The 12097-nt window shown below is 43.0% G+C and overlaps 1 protein-coding gene across 10 annotated transcripts in view; it reads left to right on the top strand.

Annotated features, from left to right (window-relative positions):
• The window catches only part of ZMYND11 (zinc finger MYND-type containing 11), a 129176-nt gene extending 123162 nt beyond the window's left edge, over positions 1–6014 (top strand). For all 10 annotated transcript variants that reach the window (XM_041765561.1, XM_041765558.1, XM_041765560.1 and 7 more), the window contains one exon: positions 3993–6014. Coding sequence is in view for 9 of the 10 variants with exons in the window: in XM_041765558.1 (XP_041621492.1) it covers positions 3993–4115 (123 nt within the window). In the remaining variant the exon portion in view is untranslated. The remainder of the gene's footprint in view (positions 1–3992) is intronic.
• Positions 6015–12097: the final 6083 nt, after the last annotated feature.

The raw sequence follows: 12097 nt of genomic DNA, 5'->3' as shown, positions 1-12097 counted from the left end.
CCCCTGTAGACTGTAGGTGTCCCCATCCCCAGGCACCAGTAAAGTAAGACTAAAGCAAAAAGGGAGAGAAACCACAAGAGACTCCTAACTCTAGGAAACAAACAGGGTCCCTGGAGGGGAGAGGGTTGGGGGATGAGGTGACTGGGTGAGGGGCATGAAGGAGGGCACGTGACGGGATGAGCCCTGGGTTTTACATGCAACCAGTGAGTCACTGACCTCTATGCCTGAAACTAAGGTTGGCTAATACAATTAAGAAAGAAAGAGAGAGAGAGAAGAGAGAAAGAAAAGAAAAGAAAAGAAAAGAAAAGAAAAGAAAAGAAAAGAGAAAAGAAAGAAAGAGAAAGAAAGAAAGAAAGAAAGAAAGAAAGAAAGAAAGAAAGAAAGAAAGAAAGAAAGAAAGAAAGGAGAAAGCTGAAAAAGAGAAAGAAAGAAAAGAAAAGAAAGAAAAGAGAAGAGGATAATTGGAAATAGGAAGTTCAGGCAGTTCTCTCTCAGAGTTTGTGAAGGGCAGTAGAAAAATGAGGGTGGTAGATCAAAGGAGATGTGAGGCCTAGGTTTTTAAAACTATGCTAAAATAAACATAGTAGTGGTGAAGATGGTAAATTTTAAGTGTACACATCAATGGTGGTAAATACACTCATGTGCTGTTGTGCGGCGATTACTACAACTCTTCCTTCTTGTAAGACTCAAACTCTGCCTCTACGTCACCATCCTGCTTTGTCTTTACAGTTCTGACCATTCTTTGTATCTCCTCATGTGTGATCGTACATATTTGTCTTTTTGCAGCTGGCTGTTGGACTCAGCACAATGTCCTCAAGGTTCATTCCTGTTGTGGCAGAAGGAAGATTTCCTTCCTCCTAAGGCCGGGTAGTATTCCACCGCACGGAGTGTGGTGTACACGGCCTCCTGTTACCCATCTGTTCGTCCACGGGTACTTGGGTTGCTCCCGTGGTTCTGCCCCTGTGACTGATGCTGGCATGAGCGTGGGTGGACAGAGCTCTCTGAGCCCATGCTTCCAGTTGCTTGGGGTCTACACCCGGAAGTGGAGTTGCAGGGCCCTAGGGTAGCTCTGGCCATTTTCTGGAGGAGCCCCCACCTGCTGTCTCCCACACTTGCTGCACCAGCTTGCGTTCCCACCAGCCATGCACGAGGGCTCCCCTTTGTCCACAGCCTCGCCAGTGCCTGTTGTTTCCTGCCTTCTGGCTTCTAGCCGTCCTGACAAGTGTGAGGTGGCACCTCGCTGTGGTTTTGATTTGTGTTTCCCTGATGATCAGTGACGTTGAGCATCTTCTCTTGTGCTCATTGGCCATTCTTGTATCTTGGGAGACGTGTCTGTTCTACTTCTAGGCCCGTTTTTGAGTCTGGTGGTTCGTTGGTTCCAGAAGTTGTGTGTCTATTCTGGGTATTAATTGCTATCAGATGTATGCTTTATAGATAGATCCCTTTCTCAGACTGCGGGTTGCCTTTCTACTCTGTAGACAGTGTCTCCTGACACACAAAAATTTCAGAGTTTTTGTGAAGGCCACTTTATTTTCTTGGTCACAACAAGAAATCATCGCCAGATCCAGTGTTGTGAAGCTTTTGTCCTTTGTTTTGTTCTAAGGGTCGTAGCGCCGTAGGCCTTACATTTGGGTCTTTGGTCCATTTTGGGTTAGTTTCTGTGTGTGCCGTTAGGTGCGGGTGCAGCCTCCTCCTCTGCATGTGGAGATGCAGTTTTCCCAGCTTGGTCTGTTGGAAAGACCGTTGGTTCCCCATGGGGAGGTCTTGGCGCTCTTGTCAAAAGTCCTTTCAGTGTCTGTGTGAGGATTTCTCTCTGGGCCCTCGCCCCTCTCCCTTAGTGTGCGTGTCTGTCTTTATGCCGGGGCCACGTGGCTTGGTGACTGTAGCTTCGGCTTCGGGTAGTAGGTTTGAAACGAAGTGTGAGTCATCCAGTTTCTTTTTGTTTTGGGGATTATTTGGGCTATTTGGGATCTGTTGAGGTTCCACATGAATCTTAGGATGGGTTTGCTATATCTGAAAAAAGTTTCATGGAGGTTTTGATAGAGATTGCACTGACTCTGTGGGTGGGTCCTATCTAGTTTAATCAGGTTTTTTTTTTTTTTTTTTTTTTTTTTAAGATTTTATTTGACAGAGCACGAGCAGGGGATGGGGCAGAGGCAGAGAAGCAGACACCCCTCTGAGAAGGTAGCCTGACAAGGGGCTCAATCCCAGGACCCTGAGATCATGACCTGAGCTGAAGGCAGACACTTAACCAACTGAGCCACCCAGGCATCTCTATTCAGTTTTCTAATGTGGAATAGTTGATGAGACTCACAGTCCTTCATATTTCTGTAGAATCAGTAATAAGGTCCCCACTTTAATTTCTGATTTTAGTAATTTGAGTCCTCTGCCTTTTAGCTAAAAGATTGAAAAGATCAATAAAATTGACAAAAAACCAATTTTGGATTTCACAGATTTTCTGTTTTTAATCTCTGCTGTCATCTTTACTATAATCTTTATTGTTTTTCTTAACGGCTTTGAAGTATTGGTTAGTGTTCTTTTGGAGGACCTTGTAGGACTCCCCTGATCATTTCTTGCAGGGCAGGTCACAAGTTCCCTCAGCTTTTTTATATCTGGGAATTTTAGAAGGACAGTTTTGCCGAATATAGGATTCTGCATGGACAGTATTTCTCTTTTGGCACTTGAAATATATCAGCCCACTGTCTTCTGGCCTCCAGAGTTTCTGATGACAAAGCTGGTGGTAACATTTTGAGGATCCTTTGCATGTGGTAGATGCTCTTGTAACTTGGGCTTTCAAAAGTTTGGAGATAACATGTCTTGATATTTACTTTCACATCGTCTATCAGATTGAGAAGTTTTCAGCCATTATCTCCTCACATGATCTCTACCCTGTCCTCTCTCCTCCTGCTGAGACTCCCAGAACACGCATCTTGGTACACTGAACAGTGTCCCCCCAGTCCCTCAGGTTCTGCTCACTCTTCTTCTGTCTTTGCCCGTGTTAGTTTCTGTTGTCCTAGCTTCTGCTCAGATTTGTCTTTAGAGATCACTGTTTCAGTTAACGGGACTTTTCAGCTCCAGATTTTCTTTTTGGTGTTCTTTTAATGGTATTTCCACTTTGTTCACACCTCATTAACTTCCTTCACATCTGTTTAGTTCTTTGAGCATCTTTAAAACAGCTATTAAAGTCTTTGTTTAATAGCTCTGCTAGTAGGTCCTTTTCAGGGACAGCTATTTTCTTTAAGTGCTATTTCTTTCTTTATATACCTTCATTTTTTTTTGTTGTTGAAGCTGAATACTACTGGACATTTGAATCTAATTTTATGGTAACTCTAGAACTGTTTTCTCCCCTTTTCAGGTTTGCTGGGTTTTGTAGGCTGTCTTTGTGCTGAGAATCCGTCTGAGGCATAAACTTAAGGACTTCTTAGGTCTTCTCTGAGCCTCTCCTTGGGCATGCACACTTCCTAAACTTCTCCTTATATGCAGTTTTGCATATACACAGCTGCCACCGTGCAGCTGGATGTAGGAGGCACTTGCTGCAGTGCTAAGAGCTGAAATTGACCAGAATTAATCAGAATTTACTTTCCACTACTTCCCCTGGGAAGTTGGGAGCCTTCAGCAGACTGCAGAGTTCCAAAGTAGTTACCCAAGACAGATTCTACCAAGGCAGTTATTTTCCACATGGGGAGAGATTTGTAGTGCCTCCGCCCTGTCATCTTTCCAGAATCCTCTCTCTGCACATCTGTATGCTGATGGGAATGAGCAGTAGAGGTGAGAAGTTGGTGTGCCAGGTAAGCTCATGTTCCCTGGGGACTAAATGCTGCGGCTGCCCCATTGTTACCCACTGTTCAGCTTGGTGCATAAAACACACCATCATCTTCCTGGTGACAGTGGCTGAAGGCTGAGCCACAGAGATCTTTAAAAGCTGAGCTTCCAAAGTGTTCACTTTGAGCCACTCCCCCCGTTTAAACACGGCCCTGATTTCTCACCTGCAGTGCTACAACTGTGAGGAGGAGGCTATGTACCACTGCTGCTGGAACACCTCGTACTGCTCCATCAAGTGCCAGCAGGAGCACTGGCACGCTGAGCATAAGCGCACCTGTCGCCGGAAAAGATGAAGGCGGGTCTTCCGGAGAAGCACCGACGAGTACTCTTCGCAGACACAGCAGTTTTTGTTTCCAAGAAGCCAAAATTGTTTAGAATTTGCTTCCCATTTTGCACCAGCCTTTAAACACTTTTCGTGAAGAAATTTTGCACAGTAGTTTAAATCTTTTGTTAATGCTCCTCCAGAGTTTTTCAGGGGGTAAAAGTAACATCAGTGGAGGGTATTATTTTAAATAAATTTTAATTGAGAATTTGTTGCATTTTCAGCAAATTTTAAAACATTTTTAGGTTTTACAGAGATTTTAACCTTTAAACAACAGATCTTTAAAAAAAACCACAGGTGAATACAAGTGAGTTTCACAAAGAAACGTGTAAAATAGATCTGAGTGTAAGAACTACAGAACTGTTTCAGAAATAAAACATACTACCTTGATGTGAAATTTATTTCCTAACCTTGTTGAGCTGGTTTTGTTCAGCTTAAGTCACTGTTTAAAGGCATTATCTGTTGGTTATGCCAGTGGGTATATGATTGAATTTAGGGAACAGGGTTGACACAGCAGGTGCTAGACCTGCATATTTTTTCTTAAATATTTCCCAATTGTGTTTTTCATTATTTCTTTTCAATATATAACTTTTATAACAAATTATTAGCTTTGATCTTGTAGTTTAAAATTGCAGGGAACTGGGGTAATCTTTTACTGAGCTGGATCTTAGAGAAAAATGAATATTTAAATTTTAAAGTTTGCACATTTCATCTTCGTCCTAACATGAGTGCTTGTAACAAGATAAAAAATAAAAAGCCAAAAACTACCTTTATCCATCCATGAAATTATAGATGAGGCATACAAATTTCTTTAATGCTTCCCTTCCCTCCCCAAGTATCATCTGATTGCCTATTATCTGGTGTCACCTCGTATATTGTAAATTAATACTAAAAGGAAAGAAAGCACTTAAGTTTCACAGAGGCCGTTATGTTTGTAGTAATGGGTCATTGCCTACTAATGAACTCCATCACTGTACACAGAATGAAGAATAATGCATGTTAATTTTCTTGTATTAAAGATGCCGTGATTTGTAAAAAGTCTGTATTTTGCGGAATGTCTGGATTAAGAAGCATTACCAATAGGAATGGATCGATAGTTGAATAATGATTTTTTATACATAGATATATGGAATACAGCCAGGAAAACTTAAATTACTTTTTTTTTTAAATCTCACCATTTATGTTTTTTTCAGAGACTGATCTTAGACCAAGTCAAATTCCCATTTATCATTTAGTTATTTTTAAAGGTTAGAGAAATAATTTGTAAATATTTATTTAGACCTTTGATATTTATTAAAGCAATTACACACCATGGAAGTGAAAGAATCAGGAGGAAAACCTTTTAAAAAGTTTTCTCCAGGTTTGTCAGGGTCACTCTAAAGATGAAAATGTAACTAAGTCTTCTGTGAAATAATCCTCCATCCAGGCCTGATGCTGTTGAGGTGGTGACACAAGTTAATTGACAAGCTGCTGCCCGCAGCCCGCTCCGCACCAAGCCTGAGTTAGCAACTGGGCGTCCTGCTCCCTCCCCACTGCCTGTGATCTGTCGCGACTTCGCGGGGCCCGCGGTCTCGGTAACCAAGAACACTTACCTTCTCTGATTGTTTTTCAAGTTTTAAAACTTCGATCCACCCCTATGAGAGCAAGTTCTTGTGGAAATATTTTTGGTGTAAAATCATTCCAGAGTATGTACTATTTAACTGATAGCTGCATGAAAGTAAGATTCGTGTTACTTTGGCTTTTTGTCTCCGTTGACACGGTTGCACATTTCCAAGTTACTACAGCGTGAAAACTGTGTGTTTAAAAAAAAAAAAAAACAAATTAAAAAAAAGAGATTGTGGCCTGGTTTTGTAAAAGTTTTAGGTAAAATTACAACTGATTGTTTTAGGAATCATTATTAAAAATTTTCTGCAAATCATAAAGCTATATCAAGGTGTTGAGCTTAGCCACTATGCACATTGTAATTACTCATCGTGGCTGTCCAGTTCTATGATGCATTCTGGCATTTTGTAAGCTGCTCTGACTAGCAATATATAGATTCATTTAATGTGTTAACATTGGTTAATAAATGTATTTAAAAAAACTGGCTTTAATAAATTGTTGGTTTCACCCATTCCCCTATGCCAAACCACACACAGCCAGATCACCTGGTGGCCCTGTACCGAAGTTACCATTGGTGACTTCATCACCTTTCTGTGGAGGCAGGGTCTTCATCACTTAAACATTTGAGTGGACTTTCACCAGTCCTCAAAAAGACTGAATGTACTTTCGCTGTTTCTTGAAAAATTCAGGTCTGACTACAAAGCCCATTTTCTGAACCCTTATGCTAGCCCGAACACTGTCTTGCATCAAAGTCATCCCATAAAGGCCGGCGTCACCCTCCAGATCATCACACAGTGATGGCTTAGCCCTCGTCGGTACCTGGTTCCGTGGTTCTCCCACTGCTGACGTCAGGATCACAGGAGAACTGGCTGGAAATTTGTTGGGTTCCACACCCAGCATCTGCACTGCTCACAACTTCCCAAGTGTTGGTGACAGGGCCATCCATTCACGAAGAGCCACTTATGTTTGAAAATAAGCTGCATAATAAAACTGTAGTATTTCGCAGATTTCCAGGGCCAATCTGTAGGCTCCTCACACCCCAGGAGGATCCAGGTCCCTTAGGTTAGGAATCCCCGATCCATGGGTCTTCTGTGACCTGAAGTAGACCCTCTCTGACCCACGTACACAGAGATCACCTGGGACTCTTAACTAAAACGCAGAGTCTGGCCCGGTAAGTCTGGGGTCGGTGGAGCTGGCATTGTGCCATTTCTCATCATCTTCCAGGTGATGTTGGTTCTGCTGGCCAGGGGTCACAGTGACAGGCAGGGACATTCGCGAAACTACCACAAAATAATGCTCTTGGATGGAAACCTATAGTGTCGGGCACATAGGTAAGTTTAAATGTCTAGTTTTCTAAGAGTCACATCTTCATTTAATGTATCCAAAATGTTTCAATATTTAATAGGCCAGTTAATGAACTCTTTAACGTGCTTATTTTGCACAAAGTCTTCGAAATCCAGTTGTGTGTTTTAGGCTTTCCACCGTCTCCATCTGACTAGCCATGTTTCCTTCACATGTGGCCGATGACTGACCAGGATGGACAGAGCAGGCTCAAGAAAACCTTTGCCTTGACAAGTGGCGCCCACCACTGCCTTACCCGTAGGCAGCGTTTACTCAGGAAATGTGTATTTGGGGGGCCTACTTGATAACCTAGCAGCTGACATGAAAACTCCGTTTTTGCCAGAATTTGAGCTGATAGACTCTGATCTCCCACTGGAGAGAAAACAGAGGCCCAGATCTGCCCAAGTTGAGAACCACGTCCCTAGCGTCAACCCCTGGAAGACCGTATGCGCCTTAGTAAAGTCTTACAACTACTAGTCCCTATCTTCCAGGACCAGGATGGAGTATAGCCGAAGGGGTGGGATGCTAAGGGAGCGCAGAAGACAGTGCAAATACTGATTTGTTCATCCAGCTAACAAATGCTGGATCTCCAGCATCTGTGTTAGATGCTGAGCACATAATCAGGCAGACTTAAGATAAAATGTCTTTGCCAAAGAGGTCTACCGGGTTAAGGGTTACAGACATTATTTTTCTTCAAAGTAATGAGAGATTTGATGTTTAAGGAAGGCAGAGGACAGGAGGGGAGGAGTCCTGGCACCAGAGACCAACCAAGATCCTGCACAGTGACTGCCTAGGAGGCGATGACGCGAGAGGTGAAGCTTAGAGAACACTGCCCTTGAGAAGTTGGTTCATGAATGGGAAGAAGAAAAACGGGCATCATGTTTAGGACAAGAAGAGGAACACGAGTGACGTTTGCATCGTGGTGGTGAGGTGCTCAACAAGGCTCAGACAATCCACCAACCGCAGTGCCTTTGTGGTTGCTGTGGGCTCCAGCACCCAGAAGAGCCTTGTCTGCTGGTGCACGTGGAGACGGGCAGACACACCTCCCCAAAGAACCTGCCCCAACCTTTCCTGCCACGTTAGGAGAACACCTGGAGAGTGCTGAGCTGAGCAGATACCCACAGAAAACAAACTGTAGGAATCCAGGAGCCCTGACAGCAGTTTGGTTCTCAGCTTTGCATCCTCAAGGAAAGACTGCACAGGGCTGACGGGCAGCTGCAGTGACCTCTGCGCAGGAGAGAAGAGCAGTCAGGAGACCCCGGCCACCCCAGTGGTGCAGGATGCAACTGTAGAACCCGCGGGCCCCGAAGTGGGGCCTCTGTGACTGGCAGGAGGAGGAGAGGCCCGACTCAGAGAAGAAATCAGAGGGTGGTGAGCAGATGCAGTTCCCGATGACTGTGCTCCACAAGAAGTCCACCAGCACCCTCTGGGAGCACCAGGCACAGGGCATCCCTGATTCCCCGGAGCAAAATCCACACAACCCCCTGCCCTGCGGCTGCTCCTCATCCTGAGGGCAGCAGTGAGAGTACACTCTGAGGTCAGGAAAGAGCCAGGACCTGTGCAAGGGAGAACCCGCAAACATGGCACTACCTTCTGGAAAGCAGGGGAGAGGCTTCCAGTAGCCAGTCAACTGAATCGGAAGAACCAAAGAAGACAAAGCTTAAGAATCCTGCCGCAGGGGGAACAAGAAGAGTGGAATTAGGCGTACCCATCCAAAGGCAGAGATGACCCGGTTAACAACAGCAACAACCAGAGTACAGAAGACAGCTAACAGATTTAAGGAGGTGTCTCCACTTTAAATGCAAGAACAGCAATGCAGAAATACTAGAAACATGAAAAAAAATTAAAAGCATCACCATCCAAAGATAATTCTCTAATAATTAAGCTTAAAAGCATGGAATTTGGTGACCTAGTTAATAAATAATTAAAAATTAGCTCTTTTGAAGAATCCCAAAGGGCAGGAAAACTCAGGAAGACCTGTCAGTGAAATGAAAAAAAAAATACAGGTTCAAAATAAGATATTTACCAAGGAGCGAGAAATTATAAAAAGGACCAAATAGAAATTGTGGCATTGAAGAACTCCACACATGAAATGAGAGCTGCAATAGAGTACATCTCCAGCAGAACAAATGGAACACAGTGAGTTAGAGGTTAAAGAATTTTGAAATAACCCAATTAGTGGAGAACAAAGAAGACTGAAGAAAACCTATGTGAACTATGGGATTCAATCAGAAGAACAACTACAAGAACTGGGGTTCCAGAAGGAGAGCAAGGGAGGAAGGGGCAGGAAATTTTATTTGAAGAAGTGATAGCTGAGAACTTCCCAAACCCAAGGAGAGAACTGGACATCCAAGTTCATGAAGCTAAATGATCACCCTCCTATCTCCATACACAAAGAACATCTTGAAGACACGTTATCATGAAACTGTCAAAAATGTAACATAAAGAATTCTAAAAGCAGCCACGGGGCAAAAAGGTTATAACCCCCAAAGGAATCCTTATAGGCTCTCAGTGGGTATCTCAGCAGAAACCCTATGGGCCAGAAATGAGAGTGTGATGACATCTACAAAGGGTTGAAAGAAGAAACTGCCAGCCAGTGAAGAATGCTCTGTCTGCTAAGTGCCCCTTCAGATATAAAGGAGAAATGAAAATCTTCCCAACAAAAGCAGGTCCTCACCACCTGCCTTACAAGAAATGCTAAAAGGGTTTCTTTGGAGCTGAAGACACTACTTATGACATAAAAACAGGAAAATGGGGATCCCTGGGTGGTGCAGCGGTTTGGTGCCTGCCTTTGGCCCAGGGCGCAATCCTGGAGACCCGGGATCGAATCCCACGTCGGGCTCCCGGTGCATGGAGCCTGCTTCTCCCTTCGCCTGTGTCTCTGCCTCTCTCTCTCTCTGTGACTATCCTAAATGAATAAAAATTTAAAAAAATTAAAAAAACAGGAAAATATAGAGTCAGACTTAAGAAACTCTAATTCTGTAATAAGATGGTGTGTTAGCCATTTAACTGTAAAGGCAAAAAGACAAGAATATTAAAACTAGTTGTACTTACTATCATTTGTTGCTGAGTACATAATATAAAAAGAGGTAATGGCAAAATAATTTAAAGGGAAGAGTGAAAAGTGAAGCTTTTGTACCTGATCAAAGTAGCATCAGCTAAAAAGTGGCCTGTTTTACCCATGCGATGGTGTATGGGAGCCTCCTGAGACCCACAAAGCAAGAACTGCAGTAGATGGACAAAAGTAACGAAAAGGAAACATGGGATATCACCACAGAAAATCTCAAATTCACAAAGGCAGACTAAGCCCGTGAAAAGAAACAATGGGAAGAGAGCACGATGGCACTGGTCAGTTCTTACAGCTCAATGGCAACTCTGAAGGTAAACAGGTTGAATTGACCAATCGAAAGGTACAAAGCAGCTGGAAGATAGAAGCACAAGACCCAACCATATGCTTCCTACAAAAAATCAACTTCAGGTCTGAAGACACACACAGGCTCAAGGTGAAGGGATGGAAAATGATACTCCATACACGCGGAAACCAGAACACAGGGGTAGGTATACTTCAGTCCCACGAGAAACGCTAGGCAAGAAATGGTAACGAGAGGCCATGACGGTCAGTACATCAAGGGGTCAATATATACGCACTTGACATTGCAGCACCTACATCATTAAGCAAGTAGTAACACATCTGAAGTGAAAAATAGTGCAGTAAAAGTAGGGGGACTTAGTGTCTTACTTCCAGCAACTGACAGATCATTCAGATGGGAGATTACCCGGGGCACGTTACACTTCAACCAGACACACTGGACCACATGGACCTAAAACACATTTAAGACCTTCCCTCAACAGAAGCAAAATACACGTTCTCCTCAAGTGCACATGGAACATGCTCGGGATAGACCATGTGAACAGTGTTGGCAAATTGAAGACAAATCGTAACAAGTATCTTTTCCAACCACAATGTTGTGAAGCGAAAAATCAAGGAGAAAGTGAGAAAACCTATGAATACCTGCAAACTACATAACATAGTCTGGAACAACCCATGGGTCAAAGAAGAAATCAAAAGGAAATTACAGATTATTTGGAAACAAATGAAAATGGAAGTAATACAAAACTGATGGAATGCTGCAAAAGGGAAGCTTACGCCAACGGATGTGTATGAAGAAAACAAACACCTCAAATAAATACACCTCAAAGAGGTAAAAAAAGAACAAGTGAGACTCAAATTTAGAAGAAAGGAAATATCAAAGATCAGAATTCTTTGAAATATTCTCTATTCAGCTCCGGTGCCCATTTTTTAGTCACATCTTTTATGTTGAGTTGTCTCAGTGCTTTGTACATTTTTTTTTTTTTTTTTAATTTTTTATTTATTTATGATAGTCACAGGGAGAAAGAGAGGCAAAGACATAGGCAGAGGGAGAAGCAGGCTCCATGCACCGGGAGCCTGATGTGGGATTCGATCCTGGGTCTCCAGGATCGCGCCCTGGGCCAAAGGCAGGCGCCAAACCCGCTGCGCCACCCAGGGATCCCCTTTGTACATTTTAGATGTTAACCCTTTACTAGATATGTTAACCCTTTATTGGATCATTTGAGAATATTTTCTCCCATTCAGTAGCTTGCCTTTTTTTTTTTTTGATGGTTTCCCTCGCTGTGCAAAAGCTTTTAGTTTGACATCGTCCCACTCATTTATTTTTGCTTCTGTTCATCTTGACTGGAGACAGATCTAAAAAAAATACCACTAAGACCAATGTCAAATACTGTCTATGCTTCCTTATGGGAATTTTATGATTTCAGGTCATACATGTAAGTTTTTATTCCATTTTGACTTTATTTTTGTATATGGTGTAAGAAAGCAGTCTAATTTCATTCTTCACCTCATGGTCCAGTTTTCTGAACACCGTATGTTGAAGAAACAGAGTTTTCCCCATTGCATGGTCTTGTCTCCCTTGTTGTTGACGGACATATAAGCATAGGTTTATTTTGGGCTCTCTATTCTGTTCCATTGTT

Source organism: Vulpes lagopus, chromosome 8 (assembly GCF_018345385.1).
Source record: "Vulpes lagopus strain Blue_001 chromosome 8, ASM1834538v1, whole genome shotgun sequence".
Classification (NCBI taxonomy): Eukaryota; Metazoa; Chordata; class Mammalia; order Carnivora; family Canidae; genus Vulpes; species Vulpes lagopus.
Note: the sequence above shows the minus strand (reverse complement) of the source record. Positions and strands in the feature narration are given on the sequence as shown.